The 25,386-nt window shown below is 41.3% G+C and overlaps 1 protein-coding gene across 1 annotated transcript in view; it reads left to right on the top strand.

Moving 5' to 3' along the window:
• LPIN1 (lipin 1) overlaps window positions 1-25,386 on the top strand; it is a 67,329-nt gene that overhangs the window by 33,710 nt on the left and 8,233 nt on the right. Inside the window, exons 8-18 of the mRNA XM_032213520.1 lie at window positions 41-134; window positions 1,681-1,871; window positions 8,109-8,202; window positions 9,456-9,525; window positions 14,334-14,426; window positions 15,924-15,979; window positions 17,599-17,719; window positions 20,224-20,372; window positions 21,055-21,141; window positions 23,094-23,246; window positions 24,556-24,670. Of these exons, the coding sequence (XP_032069411.1) occupies window positions 41-134; window positions 1,681-1,871; window positions 8,109-8,202; window positions 9,456-9,525; window positions 14,334-14,426; window positions 15,924-15,979; window positions 17,599-17,719; window positions 20,224-20,372; window positions 21,055-21,141; window positions 23,094-23,246; window positions 24,556-24,670 (1,223 nt within the window). The remainder of the gene's footprint in view (window positions 1-40; window positions 135-1,680; window positions 1,872-8,108; window positions 8,203-9,455; window positions 9,526-14,333; window positions 14,427-15,923; window positions 15,980-17,598; window positions 17,720-20,223; window positions 20,373-21,054; window positions 21,142-23,093; window positions 23,247-24,555; window positions 24,671-25,386) is intronic.

A 25,386-nucleotide genomic window follows, 5' to 3' on the forward strand; every position in this document is an offset into this window, starting at 1 on the left:
CTCAAAGCCCTGTACAATAATAAGATTTTGCATTTTACAGATAAACGGAGTCGACATCTTGGTGCTGATGGTGTGTATTTAGATGATCTGACTGACATGGAGCCAGAAGTTGCTGCACTCTATTTTCCTAAAAAGTAGGCACGCTATAAACTGACATTTACTATTTATGGAAATAGCTCTCTCAGCATCTTGTGTCCCTATGTACAAAATTCTGTCCTTTGTGCTTTTGGAGGAAATCTGTACTTTGCTGAAGTGTGTTTGAAATTACCAAGCCAAAACTTGTGTGTATGTGTGTGTGTGTGTGTGTGTGTATGTATGTATGTTTGTATGTGTATGTATGTATGTATGTATGTATGTATGTATTTAGAATCATAACCCCTGGTATGCCCAAATATGGGAGGAAGTTTACTGCAACACGTATGTATGTATGTATGTGTATATAGATATATATGTTGCATTTGTGCTGATAAATAATTTATTTATCAGCACAAATGCAACACAAATGTAACAAAGGCAACAGTAAAAATAATGGCTTTCTGTCTGGATGATCTCTTGGGATGAGCCGATAGACAGAGAAAGGAAGCAGTATGCTTCCTCTCATATTTGGGCATACCAGGGGTTGTGACACAAAATACATACATACATACATACATACATACATACATACATACATACATACATATTTAGATTTAGATTTAGATTTAGATTTAGATTTAGATTTAGATTTAGATTTAGATTTAGATTTAGATTTAGATTTAGATTTAGATTTAGATTTAGATTTAGATTTAGATTTATTTAAACATCAAACATAAAACTCCCATTGCTGTGTTGGTATTCTTAAAACAGTGGCTGTCCAAAAGACGCACAGGGAACCTTTAGACTGTACATTGTATTTGTATTTATTAGTTTGTCAAACATGTGCAAGATAGCAGGTGTAAGTATGAACATGGACACGAACAAAGGAAATGAATACAAATAAATGGGGGCAGTAGAACAGGGACGGGAGGCACACTGGTGCGTTTATGCACGCCCCCTTTACGGACCTCTTAGGAATGGGGTGAGGTCCACGGTAGACAGTTTAAGGTTGAAGCTGTAAGGGTTAGAGGATGTAACAAGGGAGTTCGGTAGAGCATTCCAGGTGTTGACCAATCTATTGCAGAAGTTGTGTCTGTGTTTGTGTTCGTGTGTGCATGCATATATGTGTGTGCGTGTGTATGTATGTATGTGGGTGGGAGGGTGGGTGGGTGGGTGGGTGGCTAGATAGATAGATAGATAGATAGATAGATGATAGATAGATAGATGATAGATAGATAGATAGATGATAGATAGATAGATAGATAGATAGATAGATGATAGATAGATAGATAGATAGATAGATAGATAGATAGATAGATGATAGATAGATAGATAGATAGATAGATAGATAGATAGATAGATAGATAGATAGATAGCACTGGGGTAAGACTAGAAGCATGCATTGGGAGTAATCCCCCCCCCACCTGTCCAAATATGTTACCTAGAAGTGCTTTTAATCGCTCAACGAGAGAGATTGTTCCTGTAGTGATTGCTTAACTCTCCTCTGCGGAGAAGTAGGCTAGAAAGTCAGATGATGAAATTCATGAGCCCTCTGGCTTTGGGAAGGAGTGGAGGTCACTAATTCTTCTTCTCTTCTCTTCTCAGTGGGGATCATATTCCCCTCGGGAAAAACACGAGTGAAAACAGTCCCCGCTCAGCCAATCAATCCCCTCAATCAGTCGGAAGCTCAGGGGTGGACAGCGGTGTCGAGAGCACTTCGGATGGAATCCGAGACCTGCCATCCATTGCCATTTCGCTTTGTGGCGGACTGAGTGACAATAAAGAAATATCTAAAGGTACGCTCAACACCTCCCCCCACCCCACTACCCCTATTGTAAAATACTGCAATGCTTGGTTTGAACGCTCCGACCCCTCTAAGAAAAAGCATATAGTGCATATGCAGGAACTGGGATCTGAAAGAGACACCTATAACAATAGAAAAAGAAAGGAAGGGAAGAAGGAAGGAAAGGAGGGGAGGAAGGAAGTAGAGAACGGAGGGATGAAGGAAAGGAGTGGAGGGTAGAAGAGAGAGGAAGAGAAGGAGAGAAAGTAGGAGAAGAAGAAGTGGTGGAGAGATAAGGAAAGAAGAATGAGGTAAGGGAAGGTGGGTAGAGGGGAGAGAAAAAGAAGAGGAGGGAGGAAGAGAAAGAAAAGAGAAGGAGAGAAGGTAGGAAGGAGAAGAAAAAGGGTAGGAGTAGGGAAGAGATAAGGGAAAGAAGAAGGGGATGGAGACTAGGAAGGAAGGAAGTAGAGAAGGAAGGGAGGGAGAAATAAAAAGAAAGAGAAAACAAGGTGGTGTCTTAGCATGTGCGAAGGATGATAAATGAAGCATTCTAAACTCTACCTTATAAACTTCCAAATGGGATAATAATAATATAAGAATGGCAAAGAAAAAGAATAATTATGTGAATGTATATCTATAATCTGTATGTAAGAGAAGAAATGACAGTAAAAATATTTAGCATAATATAGGTAAATAATATCTGGTCATAAGTAGCTAAGTTTAAATAAATAAAGAAATGTACATACAAATGGATAACGAATAAGGAGATTATGAATGAAAGATAGAAATGTATAGTAGGGAAAACACTAACTGCAAAGAAACCGATTCAAAACTGCTGTATGATATACGATGGAACTTATTGTTCCTATGTTGTTTTTAATGTTATGTGTTTGTTTTTGTTGATGTGTTTATGTGTTTAAAATAAAAAAATTATCTGAAAAAAAAGCATATAGTGACCTCTTGTGGATATTGTGTAGTAAGCTATGTGGGACAGAAGGTTTACAAACACCCTTCCTTTAAAGAATTTGCATATAACGTGATGTTCTTCAGTGGTGGGATTCAAATAATTTAACAACTGGTTCTCTGCCCTAATGATTTCTTCCAACAACCAGTTCACCAAACTGCTCAGAAAGTTAACAACCGGTTCTTCCGAACTGGTGCGAACTGGTTGAATCCCACCACTGGTGTTCTTCATTACAAGTATTTCTTGACTTATGACCCTTCGTTCAGCAACTGTTAAAAATCGTGTCAATCCTGAACGAAGAGACTTACAACCTGCTCCCGAAGTCAAGGGTGTTGCAGCATCCCTGAAATCAGAATAATAAAGGTAACGAATCAGGCAGTCCACCTGCCCTTATGACCAGGGGCACTGCAGCTCTCTCACCTCCTATCTCTTTGGGGTTGTAAAGCACTGTGAAGCGTATATAAGTCTAAGTGCTATTGTTATTCTGGCTGGTTTTATTTTAGCTGCTATATTTGTTATTTATTGTGTTGGTTATGTTGTTTTTACCTGTTTTTAATCCCTTGTTAACCACCCTGAGTCATGTTTGAGACGGGTGGCGATGTAAATTGAATAAAAACTCAATTGGCACAGCGGGGAGTAAGAACTTGAAAATGAAACTGGAAGAAAGCAATGAGAAACTGTGTCAATATTGTTCATTATCATCATTTATTAAATTTCTATGCCGCCCAGTCCCGGAGGACTCCGGGCGGCTTACAGAAATGAAAAAAGATTAAAAAGAATTATTAAAAACAATTAGACACAACAAGGTTAAAAAGGGAAACACAACAAACACCCAATCAAGAGGGGGCTGGACCTCAATCAAGGGGTCAACAGCCCCAAGCCTGCCGGAAAAGCCAGGTTTTAATTGTTGTAAGACATCTCTCTTACTTTTATAATCCAGTGAATACTAATGTTTTACAAGTGTTATATTTAGTAAAGATGCAGTGCTGGACAGTTTGAGTATTTGACAAATTATAAGATGTGCTAATATAAGAACATTCTTATATTAGTTCTACTAATAGGTTTAGTAGGGCAAAGTGTGGAGAAATGGAGGAATTTGAAATTATAGAACGATAGTCTTAGAAAACTTTGTGAAGAGAATCTCTGTTTCCAGCATTTGCTTCGAGGATAAAAAAAAAGAAGCCTCCACACATGGACATCATCAGATACAAAACAATAGAATCATGTTAACTAGATAATAGGAAACAAAGAAGGAGAAATACAGTGCAGTAAGCCAGAAATTTCTGTGTGCAGATTGTGAAACAGACCATAAACTATTGGTGCCATGTTTGCATAATTAAATTTAGACCATTGGAGAGAACAAGATTTGATTTAGTTAATTAGAACGTAAAACCAACTTGTAGAACAAATTCAATATGTAAAAGAGAACAACTAGAACAGCTCCATAAAGAATTGAGACGCATAGTGAAAACCAAATTGCAAAAAATATTCCTAAAACTTAAAAGGAAAAAAAAAGTTCTCAATGCTTTTTAGAGCAAGCTATTTAAATAAAAAGAAAAAGATGAAGGATGAAAGTCTTGGAAGGATACATGGCAACCAAATGCATTTTTCTGGCAAGAAGCAGGAAAAAAACAGGAGACACATTCAGTCCCTTGTCAACAGCTAAAAAGAATCAAGGAACAAAATTAGATAAACTTTTAAGATGTTCAGGTAGAAAACAGGAAATGTATGGCTAATGTAGGAATAAACACAAAATAAATCTAATAGAAGTGAAAGCAGTTATAAGAAAATGGAAGGGTTATACTAATAGCTTTTATAGCTAAGATTTCAGAATGACAGATACATTTTTTAAAAAAGAAGAATACATCTAGGGAGCTACTCCATGGAAAAGTGATCCATGGCAGGTAGCTAATGCACTTTTAATATGAAACAATATTCACTTGCCTCAGTTACTGGAACATACCAGTATAATAACTAAATCAAAGAAGGGGGCTATAAGGACGTGTAAATGACCGAACAATTGCAGTGATTTCTTAAATGGAAAGTTTTTTACTTAAAATCTTACAAGGAAGAATAAACCCACATGTGGAAAGAGATATGCCTGATGAGATTTTTGTAAAAAGAGAAATAAGCCAAATAGGAGCAAGAGAATCCAAGAAGGATGTTTATCTTTTGGTTTATCAACAGCAAAAACAGACTTATAGTAGATTGGTAAATCTGGAAATATGTTTTATTTTTCTCAGACAATCTATATCTATAATTTACAGTATATCTGTGGTACCTTGCTCAATAGTAGCAACTGAGAGGGATCTTGGAGTCCTAGTGGACAACCATTTAAATATGAGCCAGAAGTCTGCAGCAGCTGCCAAAAAAGCCAACAGTTCTAGGCTGCATAAACAGAGATAGAATCAGGGGCACATGAATCATTAATACCACTTTATAATGATTTGGTAAGGCCACATTTGGAATACTGCATTCATTTTTGGTCGCCACAATGTAAAAAAGATTTTGAGACTATAAAGAGTGCAGAGAAGAGCAACAAAGATGATTAGGGGACTGGAGGCTAAAATATATGAAGAATGGTTGCTGGAACTAGGTACGTCTAGTTCAATGAAAAGAAGGATTAGGGGAGACATGATAGCAGTCTTCCAATATCTCAGGGATTGCCACAAAGAAGAGGGAGTCAAGCTATTCTCCAAGGCACCTGAGGGTAGAACAAGAAGCAATGGGTGGAAACTAATCAAGAAGAAAAGCAAGTTAGAACCGAGGAGAAATTTCCTGACAGAACAATTAATCAGTGGAACAATTTATCTCCACAAGTTGTGAATGCTCCAACACTGGAAGTTTTTAAGAAGAAATTGGATAACGATTTGTCTGAAGTGGTGTAGGGTTTCCTGCCTAAGCAGGGGTTGGACTAGAAGACCTCCAAGGTCCCTTCCAACTCTATTATACTATTCCATTCCGTTCTGTTCTGTTCCATTCTTTCTTTCAACTTGAACAGAAGAGCAAAGTATATGAGAAGAGCTGAGTTTGGAAGAACAAAATAAAATAGGAATGGAAAGGCAGGCTTAGATAAAACGATGAAGCATGAGGCATTTTAATGACAGCAACCCTCAGAACAGCTAAAGCAGTGTTTCTCAACCTTGGCAACTTGAAGATGTCTGGATTTCAACTCCCAGAATTCCCCAGCCAGCGAATGCTGGCTGGGGAATTCTGGGAGTTGAAGTCCAGACATCTTCAAACTGTCAAGGTTGAGAAACACTGAGCTAAAGTAATTATCTTCCATATGGTAAGATCAGTTGTGAAACTTGGCTGTTGAGAAACAGAAAATTATGGATTGGGAAATCATTACTAAGAGAAAAATAAATCCGAGGAGAATTAGTGAATCAAATAAAAGCAGGCAGATCTCCTGAAGGGCTGGTCAGCAAGGAGAAACTCACAGAGTTTGAGCTTTATGGTATAAGCAGAAAAAAAATGGGCATATGTTTGGCACAGCTGAATAAAATAAAAGACGGGAAGTTGGTTAAACAGGTTCAAAGAGATTGTACAACCCTCTGTAGAAATGCTGTTGTTTATTGCAGTTTGGGGAACAGGTGACTTGTCCATGCAACTACAGAAACGTGACTAATCAGTTAGCAAGTTACAAGCCACTCTAAGATGTTTATCTTGGTTCTTGCCCTTAATCTTAAGTCATGTTGTAGATATTGTTTCCCGTGCTATTTTAAAGGACACCATTCATGTTGATTCAGATTAGTACCTGCAAGGTGACATAAATTTATTTATTTATTAATCTATAAAAGCACAATATAGGTGGAAGGCTGGTTTGGTTGCAACCATCATCCAGGAATTGGTTTCAGGTTAGGAAATTAATTATACCTTGCAAGGAGTCTTATGGCCACAACTATATGATTGGCCATAGGCTGTGTATATGTATCTATTGTGACTCAGCAGACGTCTCCTGTGAGTCTTTTTGGGATGCAAGTTTAACGATGCAGCTGGGGCTCGTTCTGGTGTTAAAAGGACGGATGGTGCCATGCCCTGGTTGCAGGAGTCAACGTTCATTCGTTCGTTCAGGATTCATGGTTTGTGAGAGACACTTGGAGAAGTGCATTGCTTTGTAAGAGTTTTGTTTGGTATTCTGTTATCTCGTCAGAGACTTTATGTTATTTTTGGGCTCGCAGCCAGTCTGAGCCGAGAACTGATAAAGTGAGTTCCTTTTACGTTTGTCTGCCTGTCGTCTGTTAACGAGTAGAGAAGGGGGGACAGAACACGTATCTTTCTTTTCAAAGAAGAGTCATATTTCAGTTTTATAATTGTACACAAATTTATTCAGATATGTGATTCAGTCTAACCCAGGGATGTCAAACTCGATTTGAGCCGAGGTGGCGCAGTGGTTAGAGTGCAGTACTGCAGACCACTTCAGCTGACTGCTAACTGCAGTTCAGCAGTTCTAATCTCACCGGCTCAAGGTTGACTCAGCCTTCCTTCCTTCCGAGGTGGTTGAAATGAGGACCCAGACTGTGGGGGCGATATGCTGACTCTGTAAACCGCTTAGAGAGGCTGAAAGCCCTATGAAGCGGTATATAAGTCTAACTGCTATTGCTAATGCTATTCATTGAGGGTTATGGCATCAGGCTTATGTTTGACTCCCGGGAAGGAGGGGATATGGCCAGGGTGGATGTGGCCCAGCTCAGTGTCACTGTTGTCAGGGGCATCTATGGTGGCCCGATCACTCTGCCAGTGAAAACAGCCTTGCGAGCTCCGTTTTCGGCTGCAACCACCTCCTGCAACCCTCTGCCAGCGAAAACCAAGCTCCGTTTTTGCTGGCAGAGGCCCCGCAGTCTGGTCCTTTGCTGTTTTCAGGCCAGATCTAAACACTCTGCGGGCTGGATCTGGCCCCAGGGCCCTGTGTTTGACACCCCTGGTCTAAACCCACTTTCAGTCTGAGGTTTTCTCAAGACTAGTCGGGACAGACTATTCTTGAAGCTGAACGTGTGAATTTATCTGCTGGAATTCCTACAAATAAAACCAAGGCGGGCTAGTGTCTCTTTCAAGCAGCATTCTCTGCTTCGGTTTTGATGGGAACCTTCAAGTAAAAGGCTTTATATCCCTTTATATCCCTTTCCTCCTAAAACTATGCTCTGCTAACTACCTGAGATTGCAGGCTCTGAAACTGCTTTTATGCTTCTGTGGTTTCCTAAAGAGGCTAACACTGCAATATATTCCACGCGCTATTTTAACCTATTATTTGAGGTTCATTCATGTTTTTCCCTCCCTTCCAAACAGAAAACTTTTTAGAGCAAGAAGTCTCTTATCAGCAGTTTGTCGACAACCCAGCTATTATCGACGACCCTAATCTTGTTGTGAAGATTGGAAACAAGTGAGTACAGCTTAGCGGAATAGCTTTTATCTAATTTGATCAATTGGATATTTTTTTGGCAGGTTAAACATAACCTTGAACTATTGGTCAAGTGGCTTTGTTTCTGAACTATACGACAGGGTCTTATTTATTTTTTTTGATCCACGAAATATGGCCTTGGGCTTATTATACGGGGAGGGCTTATTATTTTCTGGGGCAGGGGAGAAGCGAGGCGCGCCTTTTACCTTTCCAGCTCCGTCGTGTTCCTCGCCATTGTGTCCAGGGAAGCCGCTGGTTAAAAAAAAATACCCTTCTCGCGAGTTCTATCAAACTTCTTGAAGTTAGCAATAGCAATATCAGTTAGACTTATATACCGCTTCATAGGGCTTTCAGCCCTCTCTAAGCGGTTTACAGAGTCAGCATATTGCCCCCAACAACAATCCGGGTCCTCATTTTACCCACCTCGGAAGGATGGAAGGCTGAGTCAACCCTGAGCCGGTGAGATTTGAACAGCCGAACTGCAGAACTGCAGTCAGCTGAAGTAGCCTGCAGTGCTTCATTTAACCACTGCGCCACCTTGGCTCTTTGCGAGAAGGGTTTCTTTTCTATTTTTTTTTTAACCAGGGGCTTCCCTGGACACAATGACGAGGACCGCCACGGACCTGGAAAGGTAAGAGGTGCATCTCGCGGCACTTTCCCCCAGCATTTTGGGGTGGGGGGAATACAAAGGATTTATTAGATTTTCTAGCTCGGACCTGAGGCAACTGGAAAATTGACACAAAACACTTTCTCCCTCCGTGCCTCTCTCTTTCACCCTTCCCTTCCTCCGATTGGCTGGCGGATAACTGTCTCTTGAGCCCAAAAGGCCGGGGTGAAGAGTATCTCTCCCAAAGGCCCGTGTGGAAGGGCTGGGGACGGAAGAGAAGGGGTCTCATTACTCAGGACGAACAGCCAGGTCCCTAACAGCGGAGGCGAAGTGATAGAGGTGGATGACTGGGGGAGAAATCGTGGGGGCGAAATTGGCGGGCGAAGGGCAGGCGGAGAACAGTCCCATTCCACGCTAGGACGCGCGTCTCGGTTCTCGAACCCAACCCCCCGCCGAGGAGGGGAAGAAGCCAGGCAGCCCTTGGAACTCACAGTCTACTAGTTTCTAGGCCAGCACTTTAACCACTAGACCAAACTGGCTCTAACTTGCATGGTTTAAATAATAATTATTAAGTATACAATTTGCTTGTTTCAAGGAGTTGCATATAAATATTGTTTTGCTCTCTTAGATACTACAACTGGACAACAGCAGCTCCACTCCTGCTGGCAATGCAGGCATTCCAGAAACCTTTGCCAAAGGTGAGATTGACCATGCCGGACTTGTGGCCAAAGGTCCTCGCTTTCTTTGTCTAGCCAGACTCTGTATGATACCCCTCCCACCCCACCTCATCCTGGACTTCTGGTTTGTTCGATCCCTGACTAAGACACAATTGTAAGACATTATGGGGCGATGTAACCTTTTTTTTTTTTTTTAGCAGTCTCTTTATTCTTGGGTTAAGAATGATGACAGACTTAGACTATATATATATATACTCTCTATATTTTAAACAATTGCAGAGTTTCCAAGATAACATTTAGCCTTAGTTCAGTCATATTAGAAAATAATTGTATGTCTATGTGACATTTCTTCTACTTTGTCTAGTTAAAAGGTAACGTAAGACGTATTTAGATACCTCAATAATTATATTAATTTTGGGCCATGAATTGGTGCTTTGTACATTTTCTAGATTTTGCATGAATTGTTTTCAAAGACATTGTTGATGGATTAGATAATTTGCCTTCAGAATTATTTGTTTGAAAAAAGAAAGACAATCTGGATTGTTCTCTGTCTCTGTCTATCTCTGTCTCTCTCTCTCTCTCCATCCATACATCCATCCATCCATCCATCCATCCATCCATCTATCTCTTTCACCTTACATGTCTGTCTGTCTTTCTATCTATCTATCACCTATATATGTCTGTCTGTCTGTCTGTCTGGCTCTCTCTCTCTCTCTCTCTCTCTCTCTCTCTCTCTATCTATCTATCTATCTATCTATATCTTTCACCTATCATGTCTGTCTTTCTATCTATCTATCACCTATATCTGTCTGTCTGTCTGTCTGTCTCTATCTATCTATCTATCTATCTATCTATCTATCTATCTATCTATCTACAGTATCTATCTATCTATCTATCTATCTATCTATCTATCTATCTATCTATCTATCTATCTATCTATCTATCTATATCTTTCACCTATCATGTCTGTCTTTCTATCTATCACCTATATATGTCTGTCTGTCTGTCTGTATCTATATCTATCTATCTATCTATCTATCTATCTATCTATCTATCTATCTATCTATCTATCTATCCTGTGTCTGTCTGTCTGTCTGTCTGTCTGTCTGTCTGTCTATCTATCTATCTATCTATCTATCTATCTATCTATCTATCTATCTATCTATCTATCTATCTATCTATCTATCTATTCTTCACCTGGCTAAAATGAAGCTTGGAGCTGCATAATCCGTTTTGTTGTATGTTATTCCCATGTCTGAATGTATGCTATCAGGGAAAGAAACTCAGAGTTTATTGTGTCAGCCTTCCTGGGTTTAGTGTCAGCCTTCCTGACAGGAAACACAAGTAGATGACCTAAATCTACTGTATTATAGGTGTATATTAATAAAAAAATATGTCTGAAAGCCCAGACTTCCCATCACCACTTTGACTCATCTGATCAATGAGGACAGAGAGAGACTTCCTAAGTTTCTTTCTCTGATCATTAAATTCTTGGGGGGCTCCTCCTCCTCTTATCTGATTGTTTCCTAGGCAGTATCTTTCTTTCATCCCCCCACAAGGTCACCCACACATTCCATTAGGCTTAGCTCTTGCATATCAAATCTCTTTTACCCACTTCTGAACTAATTGATTTCATTAGACACACTTACGTCCAGTTAGAGGTCTATTGGGGTCTTCCCTGTAGACTGAGAGTGACATAAAAATCTATCCCAAGATAGCCCTTAATTTGTTTAATGCTTGATGAAATAATGGACTCAGCAGCATCCTTTTGTCTCACTGCCTATCGATTGATTGATCTGTCCAGTCAGTAAAGTTGCAACAGATAAATTCAAGCCAGGATTTGCTACCCGCGTTCACTTTCTCCTTACAACATCAAATGGCATGAAAAGAGCAACAGATCATTGACGGGGTCAAACCGGCTATGCCAGTTTTCGTGCTGTTTCCATTACTGAATTCAAATTCACCAGAAATTCATGTTTAGTCCTCTTCCAGACCAATATACTGTACAGGTAGTCCTTGCTTACCACTTGTTCAGCAACCGTTTGAAATCACGATGGTGCTCAACTAAGAAAACTTAACAACTGTTCGTAGATGTTCCGGCCATCCCACAATCCCCATTTCATGGGATCGCGACTTGGGCCCCTGGCAACCAGCTTCTACTTTCAACGGTTGCAGTGCCCGGTGGTCACATGATCTCCATTTTCAACTTTCCCTTCCAGCTTCCTACAAATGAAGTCAACGGGAAGCCAACGGGAAGTTGTAAATGGCTCTTGCAAGTCTTCTCCATCCTTACTCTGCTTGTATGGCCTAATGCCCTGTTTCCCTTGCCTCTCTTTGTTCACGTGGCGCCTTGCTTTCCCAGCCTCCCTTCGCTCCTGCAGCATACAAGTAGTCCTTGACTTACGACCCCAATCGAGCCCAGCATTTCTGTTGTTCAGCTGAGACGTTTTATCAAGGGAATTCTGCCCTGTTTTAACAACCGTTCTTGTCAAAGTTGTTAAACTACAGTTGATTAAGTTCGTAACACGGTTGTTCAATGAACCTGGCATCCCCGTTGACTTTGTTTGTGAGAAGGTCGCAGAAGGGGATGGTATGACCTTGGGGCACAGCAACGGTCATAAGTATGAACCGGTTGCCAAGCATCTGAATTTTGATCCCATAATCGTGGGGGCGCTGCAAAGGTGTAACTGTGAAAAATGACCCTAAGCCATATTTTTCAGTGCCCTTGTAACTTTGAATGGTCATTAAGTGAAATTTTGTAAGTTGAGGACTACCTGGAATGTTTTGCCCGTCCTCCTGTGCTTGGAATGGCACCCCATCCTCTTTCTCCCAGCCACCCTGCACTTGCAGACATCCTCATCTGGGATTTCCACTGCTTCTTGCTTAATAACCCACATTTCTTGGGGTTTACTATGGCATTTGGGACTACCGAAATTGTTGCCGAAATTGTTGACATTCATGCTTTTACTCTTGCATCACTTAGGGGCAATAGTTTATTATTATTTATTATTATCAAAATGTATGTGCCGCCCAATCCCGAAGGACTCCGGGCGGCTTACAAAAAAGAGAGAGAGAGAGAAAAAAAAGACAGTTTAAAATCACAACACCACATACATTCATTCTAATCGGGGCTGGACCTCAACAATGAGGTCAACAGCCCCAGGCCTGCTGGAACAGCCAAGTTTTTACAGCTTTCCTGAAGGCCATGAGAGTGGGTAAGGTCCGGATCTCTGGGGGTAGCTCATTCCAAAGAGTCAGAGCAGCCACAGAGAAGGCTCTCCTCCGGGGGCCCGCCAGCCGACACTGTCTGGCTGACGGCATCTGAAGGAGGCCCAATCTGTGGGATCTTACTGGCCGCTGGGAGGTATGTGGCAGTAGGCGGTCTCGAAGGTACGCTGGCCCTAAGCCATGTAGGGCTTTAAAGGTAATAACCAACACCTTGAATTGCGTCCGGAGACCAATTGGTAGCCAGTGCAGCTCGCGGAGGACAGGTGTAACGTGGGTGTACCTCGGTGCACCCAATATCGCTTGCGCGGCCGCATTCTGGACTAGCTGCAGTCTCCGAACGCTTTTCAAGGGTAGCCCCATGTAGAGTGCGTTGCAATAATCCAGCCTTGAGGTGACAAGTTCTGGTCCCAGTTGCCATTGTAACCCGAGGACTACCTGTAAGTATTTTCTTTACCCCATTGTTCACAGAGGACTGGCTCTCCACATTCCTGCTGTAAGCCTGAGAGCGGGACCCACTTGCTGATCTTCAAGCCCCATCTGCTATAGCCACTCCTTAGAGATGATGGGATTTGCAGTCCAGCTTTTGGTCCCGTCCCCCCTGTCCCCCACCCCGGGCTGCAGCCTCCGTGTGGAATGTGAATCTGAGCTGAGTTAAAGCAGTGGACTTTGAGGTAAAGGAGAGATAGGAATTGTTGCATTTTTTTGGATGGCTCATTCAGCTGTGTAGATCGTAACTTTCACGAGGTAATTAAAATCTGGTGAATTATCCAAAGCATTTTAATGCATGTTAGGATTAAGCGTTGTGCATTTGAATATTTCGGATGTTAATTTTATCTTGATCTAAGGAGAACGTATGTGCTTTGGTTAGAACAGTGTTTTTCAACCTTGGCGACTTTAAGTCCTGTGGACTTCAACTCCCAGAATCGCAGAGCTGGCTGGGGAATTCTGGGAGTTGAAGTCCACAGGACTTAAAGTCGCCAAGGTTGAAAAACACTGGGTTAGAATGAGAAATCACCTGTATATTACTGGAATAAATTTACTGTTAAACATGTTGTGTTAAGACCGTAACTTCCTCTTCAGCAGTTTTAGCTATCATGTTGCCCTATTAATACTAATGTTTCATTCAACCGTTATCATTTAACCCCTTTTTCTAATAATTATTAGAGCATAGTAAAACATCCAGCTATTTATTGTTTTTATGAAAGAGAGCCTTGCTGAATTCCTTGCCAATAAAATGTCTTTTATAATTTATACTGAACAAAATTAGTGTTTCTTTCTCCCCACCTTTTTATGCATTACACTAAACTTATTCTGCCCTTTTTGTTCCCATTTTTCTTTCCTGTTTTTCCTCTGTTGGATTTTTGAAGTGTTCTTGTTTAAGTTATTTCCGTGCGCTTATGGATACCATTAGGTTTTGCTTTAACAAGATTTGTAGCCCACAGATAGTATGTTTCCTTTGACTTGCTTTGCCTCGGTTTAAATTGTCTCTGTGGTTTTTTTGTTTTTTTGTTTTTCTGTTCTTTAAGAAAACCTTTTGTTTGCATGAATTCAATTACTTTTTGTTCAGTTCCATTATTTATGTTACCATCCATTTATCACAGGCCACTGTGGATTCTATAATGAGGGATAAGATGCCCAAAAAAGGTGGAAGATGGTGGTTTTCATGGAGAGGGAGGAATAACTCTATCAAAGAGGTAAATCTGGAACTACCTTGAATTTTTCTTCTAGGCTTCTAGACAGACACACACACACTACACACAAGTCCCTGCATGAACTCTGTGACTTGTTGACTCTCCTTAAAGCAGTGTTTCTCAACCTTGGAGACTTTAAGTCCTGTGGACTTCAACTCCCAGAATTCCCCAGCCAGCTGTGCTGGCTGGGGAATTCTGGGAGTTAAAATCCACAGGACTTAAAGTCTCCAAGGTTGAGAAACACTGCCTTAAAGAATCCAGATTTTCCAAAAAAAATGAACCGCTGAATGCTAAACACTGGCATTGTTTTGCTTGTTCGTTCGGGATCCTATTTAGTTTATAAGAGAATGTAAACATTACAGGTAGTCCCCCGACATGCAACAGTTCATTTAGTGAGTGCTCAAAGTTACGACGGCACTGAAGAAGTGACTTACGACAGTTTTTCACATTTTACGACCATTGCAGTATCCCCCACAGTCATGTGATCAAAATTCAGATGCTTGGCAACTGACTCATACTTATGACAGTTGCGGTGTCCCCGGGGGTGGGGGGGTGGGAGCGGGGACAAACGTGCTCAGCTTTTGTGAAATTCCGACGAGTAAAGTCATTGGGGAAGCCAGATGCCCTTAACAACATGTCCCCAAGTTCACAACTGTAGTGAGTCACTTGACAACTGTGGCAAGGAAGGTGATAAAATGGGGCAAAATCCACTTAACAAATGTCTCGCTTAGCCACATAAATTTTGGGCTCAATGAAGGACTACCTGTATTTGCAGATCCTTAAGCTGCCACCACAAAGATTTCCAGGAAGCTGATTATTGTAATTCTTGGTACAATGTCTCACGTTCTTTCTTCAGCATCTCAAAGCTGGTCAATATTATTTTCCTGAGTAGCATTCAAGGTCACCGTCAATAATTTAAAAACTCATTTGCTGGTTTGGCGCAATGAGCCACCTGATTAAGCATTTTGGCTCCTGCAGGGATTGCCAAAATGGCTATGGGAGATTTTGTAGAAAGGCATCTGATTTTGATGGCTGCGGCACTTTTATTATTCCCTAGTAGAAAGACAGTAGGCATAGATGGTCCATTTAGCTAATGGTATGCAATGATTACACAGAATAATTCAATTGCAATTCCCTTCTGTATTGCTGCCAAGAAAACCCCACGGATGTATCCATGAAGTCATCAATAAGTTGAGTTACATTTAGTCTTACCTCTACCTTTTACTTATCATTCAAATTCCCCATGAAACTTTAGAAGTAGGTCCAGGAAGAAATTATTAAACACAATAAAAGCTCCTTAGGTGAATCACCTGAGCAAATGTTTCCCTAATAGCTGGATAAAACAGAACTATGGAGGCCAGGAAGAATGGATTTTGCAATAGAATAGTGCCATAACTGGGTTAATTTTTGCTGTAGTTTGGTTTTCTTCAAAGTAGGAAGACGATGGACTGTGCAAAATGTTCACACACTATTCCTCACCCACTTACATTTTACCCACAGGAGGCAAAGCCAGCACAAGGTCTCAACGGAACAGAAGAGAAGAGTATTGCAGACAGGTATTGGACATTGTTATCCTGTTTTTTTTAATTTTTTAAAAAATATTTATCTCATTTATCTATTCAAAATGATAAGAAAACACACCTTCGGTGTTCCATAACTGAATAAGATTTGAATCCAGATCTGTTAGACATACTGTTATGGTGTCTGTTCTGTTTCAAGCGGCAGGCTGCTTGGCGCAGACAGATAAACTCCAGGAAAGGGTATCATGTACACAGTGGTGGGTTTCAAAATTTTTTCGAACCTACTCTGTGGGTCTGGCCTCCTTTGTGGGAGTGGCTTGCCAGCCATGTGTTTTCTTTCTTACTTTCTCACTTTCTCTCTCTCTCTCTCTCTCTCTCTCTCCTTCCTTCCTTCCTTTTGTCTCTCTGTCTCTTTTTCCTTTTTTTCTTTCATCTCTCACTTTTTCTTCTTTCTTTCTTTCTTTCTTTCTTTCTTTCTTTCTTCCTTCCTTTCTTCCTTTCTTCCTTTCTTCCTTTCTCTTTCTCTCTCTGTGTGAGTCTGTCTGTGTGTGTGTCTGTGTGTCAATGGTGGGTTTCAAAAAATTTTGGAACCTCTTCTGTAGGTGTGGCCTGCTTTCCGGGTCCACTGGTGGAATCTCTTCTAACCGGTTCGGTAGATTTGACGAACTGGTTCTACCGAACAGGTGCGAACTGGTAGGAACCCACCTCTGCATGTACATTACTTTTATTTATCAGGCATTTTCAAACAATAACTCACAGTCACTGAAGAGATTCTTCTGAGGTACACGTAATCCGTTCCCATTCACGTAGGTGAAACAAGATAGTTTGTCCCTGTATTAAGGAAGCAAACAGATCCTGGCAGGGCTGGAATTTAAAAACCCTGCTAGCCAATCAGAAACTACATGACGTAAAACTACATTTCCCAGAAAGAAATCTCTTAAGAGGATGGTTCTTAATTCCTAAAGTAATTATTTGCTCTAACCAGCACAGTGTCTCTTTCCAAATTGCTACAAACTTATTTCATCGACAAATTTATTTTGGGTTTTGCAAGATAGCAATAACATTTAGACTTATATACTGCTTCATAGTGCTTTATGGCCCTCTCTAAGCGGTTTACAGAGTCAGCCTACTGCCCCCCAACAATCTGGGTCCTCGTTTTACTGACCTCGGAAGGCTGGAAGGCTGAGTCAACCTTGAACTGGTGAGATTCGAACCACCAAATTGCAGGCAACCGACAATCAGCAGAAGTAGCCTGCATTCGTGACGATTGGCTCTATTTGTTTCTGCTGCTACTTTATTATTTTATTACTTTTATAGCAAGATGACAGTTCTGGGAGCTTCAACAAATATCAAATTATGACTAATCAGAGAAAGAAAGAAATGATTGTGAATTATATCAGTGTGATTACAGCCTGTATGGTTTAATGAAGGAAGTAACATTAGAATTGCTGAGATTGGTGTCCATATCAGGCAGGAAAGAAACCCACTGGGTGACCTTGAGCCAGTCACTCTTTCTTGGCCTAGACTCCCAAAGAGTGTTCAGTTGTCATAAATAAAATAATCAATAATAGCTGAGGAATCCTATTTACAAGCCTGTTTCCCCACTTGAGTTGATACAGAAAAGAAATGTGAGCATTCTGTGTCTGACGTTTCAGAATCAAAGATGATACTTCTTCAAGTGATGAAGATCACCGAACTAAAAGTGAAACCACCCACCTTCCACTGTTGTCTGGAATAGGTTATAAAAAGAGCCTTCGACTCAGCTCAGAACAGCTGGTAAGTAACATTTGTCATCAGGATTCCTCCATATATGACTCTGTGTGTATGTACGTTCCAGCATAACTCTGGAATGCCTCGAGCAATTTCAACCAAACTTTGTACACACTTACTTTCTGGAAACAAATACTGTGGGGATAAGGCACCCCTAACACCCCTCGTTTGTGTGTGTGTGTGTGTGTGTCGGGTGGGTTTCAACCGGTTCGCGGCGGTCCCTGCGAACCGGTTGGTCGGCGAACCCGGAAGTAAGTAACTTCCGGGAACGGCGATGGGGGCCTACTCGCCCGCCCGCGCTCCTTACCCGGTTTTGACGAGTTCTGCGCTTCCACGCATGCGCAGGACGCATACAGCGCCTGCGCGATCCTCCAGGAGCAGCTGGAGCATCGCACAGACGCTAGTATGCATGCGTGCACCGCGCGCGTTCACGAGGACGCCGCCGGCCCCGTTCCAACCGAACCGGTTGGAACGGGGCGAGAAACCCACCCCTGGTGTGTGTGTGTGTGTGTGTGTGTGTGTGTGTGTTCCAGCATAACTGGAATGCCTGGGCCGCTGAAATGAAAAGGAATCAATTATATCTATAGTGAATTACTTTGACTTCACACTATAGATATAATTCATTCCTTTTCCTGTCTAATACAGGATTAGGATAAATAAATAATTAGGAAATTAGGATAAATAACTGGGCAACGCCGTGTTATCAGCTAGTCTGTGATAATAAGAGAGCTCCCAGTATCAAGGAAAGGATATCTTGCAGCATCACTTGCTTACAAGAGAAGAAGAGATCATTGATTGAGGGGTCTGGGACTGTTCTCCTACCCTTCGCCGCCCCTTTTTCGCCCCCAGGGTTTCTCCCCCAACACTTTCTCCCTCCCTCCCTCTCTCTTTCTCCCTTCCCTTCCTCCGATTGGCTGGTGGCTAACTCTCTCTTAAGCTCAAAAGGCCGGAGTGGACAGTATTTCTCTCAAAGGCCCGTGAGGAAGGGCCTGGAACGGAAGAGGCTGGGTCCCATTACCCAGGACAAACAGCTAGGGCCCTAACAGTGGAGACGAAATGGTGGAGGTGGATGACTGGGGGAGAAACCCTGGGGGCGAAAAAGGGACAGCGAAGGGTAGGAGGAGAACAGTCCCATTCCGTTGATTGGCAGTCCAGCTGGTCCAGTTATGTCCATGGTAGTGGGAAAGGAAGCCTGTTAATTGAACTGTAGCAGAAGAAAATAGTCAAACGACATCCTTTTAAGAATGGAGTAAAAGGGAACAAACTTGACAGGTTGAGAAAAATCAGTAAAATGTAAGGGACCATGAATACATACATTTCTTTTTCTGTCTATGGGGATTCTAAGTCATTCGGATCATGGGTGTCCCAAAGGTGATGTTCAAAAGGCAACTGGACTTTCCTGTTTTTTTTTTTTTAAAAACATTTCACTTTTCATCGAAGTAGCTTCTTCAGTGCTAGGGAAAAAAATCAAAAAAAGCCCAGCTGCCTTTTGGGTCCTGGGAATTTGTTTTCTTTTTCTTTGAGGTGTGCTTCAGTGACATACCTTTACTATGGAGTAGAGTCTGTTCCCCTTCTTGAAAGAAAGAAAGAAAGAAAGAAAGAAAGAAAGAGAAAGAAGAGAAAGAGAAGAAAGAAAGAGAGAAAGAGAGAAAGAAAGAGAAAGAGAAGAAAGAAAGAAGAGAAGAGAAAGAAAGAAAGAAAAAGAAAGAAAGAAAGAAAGCAAACTTGTTTCTAGTGGCTGAGGCGTCAGCTTCAAAGATGCCACTTTCTTCTTGTCAAGAATATGCTCTGTCACTGAGCCATGAACCTTTCTGCTTTTACCAAGTTAGTGGGAGATTTTGTGTAGTCACTATGCCAAAAATCGGCACCTGAGGCAAACCTGTGGGGGATCATTTCCCCTAGCCTTTTGCCACCGCCTTGTGAAGCAAAACCTGGAATTTAGAATAGAATAGAATTCTTTATTGGCCAAGTGTGATTGGACACACAGGAAGAGTTTCTTGGTTGGTGGTGGGCATGGGGCATAATTTTCAGAAAGAAGGAGTCCAGCTTGAGTCTTCACATCTTTTTGGCTAAGGAGGCTTCTTTGATAACACAGCATTTCATTCTGTAAGGTCAACATTGAATACAAGCGAAAGGGACATCTTGTTTTAACCAAAGTTGGTGTTTAAGTGTCTGTAAAGCGATTTTTTGGAAAACCTTAACATGATTACTGTCTACTTATGCCAAAATTACCTATAGCGTTAATAAGGTTTTTCTGAGGGATTTTATCCATCATGGCGGTGTACACTGGTGGACTTCCCCCTTCTTGATTCTCTTAAGGCCTAATCAAAATAATTCATTAATTGGTGTAGAGTGAAATATTTTCCTAACATTAAGCCTATGAGCATAAGTTGTTAGCTTGGAAGCTGTAAGTATAATTGCAGCTTCATTTGAACTACAATGCCATATATATTTCCTTCAAAGTAAGTTTGAATTCTAGACTGTGTGTGTGTGTTGTTGTTTTTTGACAGAAAAATCTCAACCTTAAAAATGGTCCCAATGACGTCATTTTTAGTGTCACAACACAATATCAAGGAACATGTCGCTGTGAAGGCACCATTTATTTATGGAACTGGGATGACAAAGTCATTATTTCTGACATTGATGGCACCATCACAAGGTGAGTTTTTTTAGCTAGAGACAGAATGGCACATTTCTGTTCAGGGAATACTATATTCTGCTCTTTCTGGTAAGACAAACCATTAGTGATGTTTTTTTATTTTAAACTGAAGAGCAAATATTAAAAGCTTGGCTGTTTCATGATTTGTGAAAGAGCCAACTCTACAGAAGCAGAAATTAAGAATTTCCTTTGAAGTATCCTTTCTGTTTAGTGTGATGCTGTCATGTATATATACATTTCGCTTGAGGATCAAACTCCTCCAAGCAACACATTGATGGCACAGTCTCTGCTTTGCAGCATATAAAACCACTGGGCCATTGTCAAACATCAGACAAAGTGGGGAAGCCAGCTATTTGCTTCTGTTATAAAGTGGCTCAAAATAACTGCTGCTTCTAATATATAATTTAGTCGTGAAAGGATTTGGTAATAATACTATAGGGTCAATAGGGTCAAAATTAGAATATTTCCAACACCTCCATTATACAGTGAAAATAATTGTTTGGAAAGGGAAAAAAAATGATATTTCTAAATATATATTCCTGCATTGCTAGAAGTCATTAAAGTAATTATGCTGACCAACAAGTATATTAACGTTAATTGCCTAACGTGTTTTCTGTATTCCACAAATACAGCTTGCTATTGTATATTTCTTCTTGGTTTGAAATATCTTCTGTTTTTGCAGATCAGATACTTTAGGTCATATTTTGCCTACCCTTGGCAAGGACTGGACGCATCAAGGCATTGCTAAATTGTATCACAAAGTGAGCCAGTAAGTCTATTAACTATTCTGCAAAATCATCTCTGCGCCGAGGTGGCGCAGTGGTTAGAGTGCAGTACTGCAGCCACTTCAGCTGACTGCTAGCTGCAGTTCGGCAGTTCTAATCTCACCGGCTCAAGGTTGACTCAGCCTTCCATCCTTCCGAGGTGGGTGAAATGAGGACCCAGACTGTGGGGGCGATATGCTGACTCTGTAAACCGCTTAGAGAGGGCTGAAAGCCCTATGAAGTGGTATATAAGTTTAACTGCTATTGCTATTGCTATTCCTTTGTCAGTTTCCACTCCAGGTGTCAGTTCCCATTGCATGCAAGTTGGCATATAAAAATAAATGCCAATTATTGAGCTAAGAATATTTCAAACATTGAGAATTGAGTGCCCATCCTTCAGGACAGATAGGCAGCTTTGGAATGATAAATAGCATGGCAGCGTAAACCACAGGCAGCTCTTATCATTTTTGCCCTCTCTTGGAATACAGTTTGGGTTCTTTTTTTATTCATTTTTTTAAATTTGCTTTGTTTACGTAATATAGCAATAGCAATAGCAGTTAGACTTATATACTGCTTCATAGGGCTTTCAGCCCTCTCAGAGTCAGCATATTGCCCCCAACAACAATCCGGGTCCTCATTTTACCCACCTCGGAAGGATGGAAGGCTGAGTCAACCCTGAGCCAGTGCGATTTGAACAGCCGAACTGCAGAACTGCAGTCAGCTGAAGTAGCCTGCAGTGCTGCATTTAACCACTGCACCACCTCGGCTCTATATGTAAAAAACAACAACAATTTAAATCAAATACTGTGTTGTCTAGATACAATTACTTTTAGGAAACCATAAAGTATTTACAATAGTATTCATCACAATGATATCAATTCAATGATAATGGCAGCAACCCATACCAACCATTAGCACCAATCCCTTCTGTTTTTATTATCTAACCATTGGTAAAGTAAGTCCCACTCAACTAATGCTCAAAGTTAACTTGGCATTAGATAAAAATCAATGGAGTTCATGGGAGGGTGGGGTGGGGTGTGGGGAGCTGGACTTGGGTCTCTTGTGGAAATACAATGACTCCAAATGATGACACGTTTAATCTCACCTTTCAGCCCAGGTTGCGCTTCTCCTACATGTAACTTAGAATTGATTGCAGAGGTAGGTTCCTACCAGTTTGGACTGGTTTGGAAAAGTAGGTAGTAACTCGACCGCCCCCACCCCCGAACCAGTTCTCTAGGCGGCATCATCTTGGTTTTTTTTAGTACTGCGCATGCGCGCACGCATGACCCTGAGCGAACCGGCAGTAGCAGCAGCTGGAACCCAGCCCTGAATGATTGCTAAACGAATGGTTGTAAGAAAAGGACTACCTGTATATATCTACATCTATCGATGGTTCAGTGGTGGGATTCAGCCAGTCCGCACCTATCCGGGAGAACCGGTTGTTAATTTTCTAAGCAGTTGGGAGAACCGGTTGTTGGAAGAAATCTCCTTTTGTTTTTTCTCACTTTACAGGGCTAATTCTGTAGGGAAGGCAGGAAGGAAACTTTCTGGTGTTGTTTCTAGCCTCATCTTCATTGTCCTGCTTACAGAAACTGCCTCTCCAGTTAATCCTTATTCCATTGTAACAGCTAAAGTGAAGCGCCCATCGATGTGAGTGACGTTGAGTTGGCCACGCCCACCCACTCTCTTGACCACTGAGCCACGCCTACCCAGCTGGTCCTTGGGGCAGAGAACTGGTTGTTAAATTATTTGAATCCCACCACTGCCATGGTTCTTGGAAGAATGTGATGTGTGTATGAAGGCCAACGCCAGCTAAAGAACTGGCAGCTGTGGTTCCATAGTATTGTGTACCTAGCAATAGTAATCTGTAACCCCTGCAAGTTGCAAAAACAATTTCAATAAATGTGTGTTGATGACGGCCTGTTTTTTCTCTCTCTCTCTCTCTTTAAAATCACAGAAATGGATACAAGTTCCTGTACTGTTCAGCCCGTGCTATTGGGATGGCAGATATGACTCGAGGTTACTTGCATTGGGTGAATGAGCGAGGAACGGTGTTACCACAAGGGCCTGTGCTATTGAGTCCCAGCAGTTTGTTCTCAGCTTTTCACAGGTATCACAGCATTTGGTTCTTGCAACGCTTAGACCAGTTATATCCCAACCTTGGCCTTTCTAAGAGGTGTGGATATCAACTCCTAGAATACCAGTTCAGGAATTCTGACAGCTGAAGCTGACACCTCTTAAAAAGGGCCACGACTGAGAAACGCTACTGTGAACAAGGTGTAATTTTTTTCACACCTGAAATGATTCAGGGGTTAGACCGATTACACAATAAGATTAAGGTGTCAACAGTTACATACTGTTGCAAAGGTATCATATACATGTAGTGACCCCACAAAATGTAGCAGTAAAATATATTGTTGTTCAGTAATGCACGTTGTTGAATTCAGTATTTATGGATCAACTTTAGTGCAAGGTAATTATGTGATCCTGATGAAAAAGCAGTAAATTTAAGCTATTTCTGGCAGAAATATACATGTATGGATTTGGAACCTGTAATCAGAATTCACCTTAGGCTTATGCCCAAAATTGTGTCTTAATAGGAAATGTTTAAAAGCAGAGTAATTTCCCCACTAAATATATTCTTTATCCACTTGCTTCTTATTGAATAAAAATAAGCTAAAAGAAAAATGTTTGATCTTCATATTTCTAAAATACAGCAGATTGGAAACCTTTCCCTTTCTGATTTCATGATGTTGTCCATTGAGGAAGAAGGAAATCAGATCATGAAGTAATTATAAGGCCAATATATTCATCAGTAATTATACATTTATTGAAGACTGAAAGTTTATCCAAATGAACCACCGCTCCACATTGCCAAAATCAACAGGCTTATAGCAATGCCTTTTTTTGTTTACATAGAATAAGGCTTCCTGTTTAATTTTAAACAGCCCTATGGACCATAAAATACTTCTGAAAATCTTGAGAGATCATTAGTCGGAAGTCTTCATCAATTGAAACTGTTCATATTGCTGAAAGAAATATGCTGTGTACCATTTACACATAAAGCATTATCATCTAATACAGATGCTAATCTAATATCATCTAAACTCAATTTCATAGAGGGCCGCATCAAGGCTGTGGTTGGCCTCGGGGTGTGTGGGGGCGTGGCCAACTGGATGGGCATGGCCAGCTTGACATCACTCCCCAAACTGCTGGCACGTTTCCTCTTTGTACTGGGTAGACTGGGCTGAAGCAATGTGGGCTGCCCCCTTACATTTTCCAGGACGACCCCGCAAGCTGGATCCGACCACGTTGTGGGCTGGATCTGGCCTGCCGGCCTTGCGTTTGACAACCCCGATCTAATATTTCACCTTATTTTATTTATTTTTACCTAAATTTATTTTCTTCTTTTATTTCAGGGAAGTGATAGAGAAGAAGCCAGAGAAATTTAAAGTTCAGTGTTTAACAGACATAAAACACTTATTTCATCCTAACACAGAACCTTTTTATGCTGCCTTTGGCAACAGGGCTGCTGTAAGTAATTTTTACATTGTTTGTAAAAAAAATTACATTGTTTGAAGAGCCGAGGTAGCGCAGTGGTTAAATGCAGCACTGCAGGCTACTTCAGCTGACTGCAGTTCTGCAGTTCAGCTGTTCAAATCTCACCGGCTCAGGGTTGACTCAGCCTTCCATCCTTCCGAGGTGGGTAAAATGAGGACCCGGATTGTTGTTGGGGGCAATATGCTGACTCTGTAAACCGCTTAGAGGGGGCTGAAAGCCCTATGAAGCGGTATATAAGTCTAACTGCTATTGCTAAGTACCAATTGTGATGATATTTCCCGAAGAGTTTTTCCATAGAGGCATTGGCACTGCAGGATTCATTTTCCAGTTCAGAAAAGTATTCTCCAGGTTCTGCTAAACTACAACTCCCATTGCCCCAGTTGGCCATGCTGGCTTGGGCCATTTGGATCTGTTCTTGACCACCTCAGGCCCCTGATCTGGTTCAGAAGGATGCCATTGTGGATGGTATCAAAAGCTGCAAAGAGATACCAGTGCTACATACTGGTTTGAAACAAGACTAAAGGAGTCCTCTTCCTTTGGTGGTTCTTCCTCCAGGAATGCCCATTAAACTGCGGTCTTCCAGATGCTGCAATATTTTTTTGAGAAGGGATCAAACCACTTCCTCCAGAATCAACCAAACCATCCCCTCTCTCAAGAATGAGCTCACCACTACATAGATCCAACTACCA

This window comes from Thamnophis elegans, chromosome 3 (genome assembly GCF_009769535.1).
Source record: "Thamnophis elegans isolate rThaEle1 chromosome 3, rThaEle1.pri, whole genome shotgun sequence".
Taxonomy (NCBI): domain Eukaryota; kingdom Metazoa; phylum Chordata; class Lepidosauria; order Squamata; family Colubridae; genus Thamnophis; species Thamnophis elegans.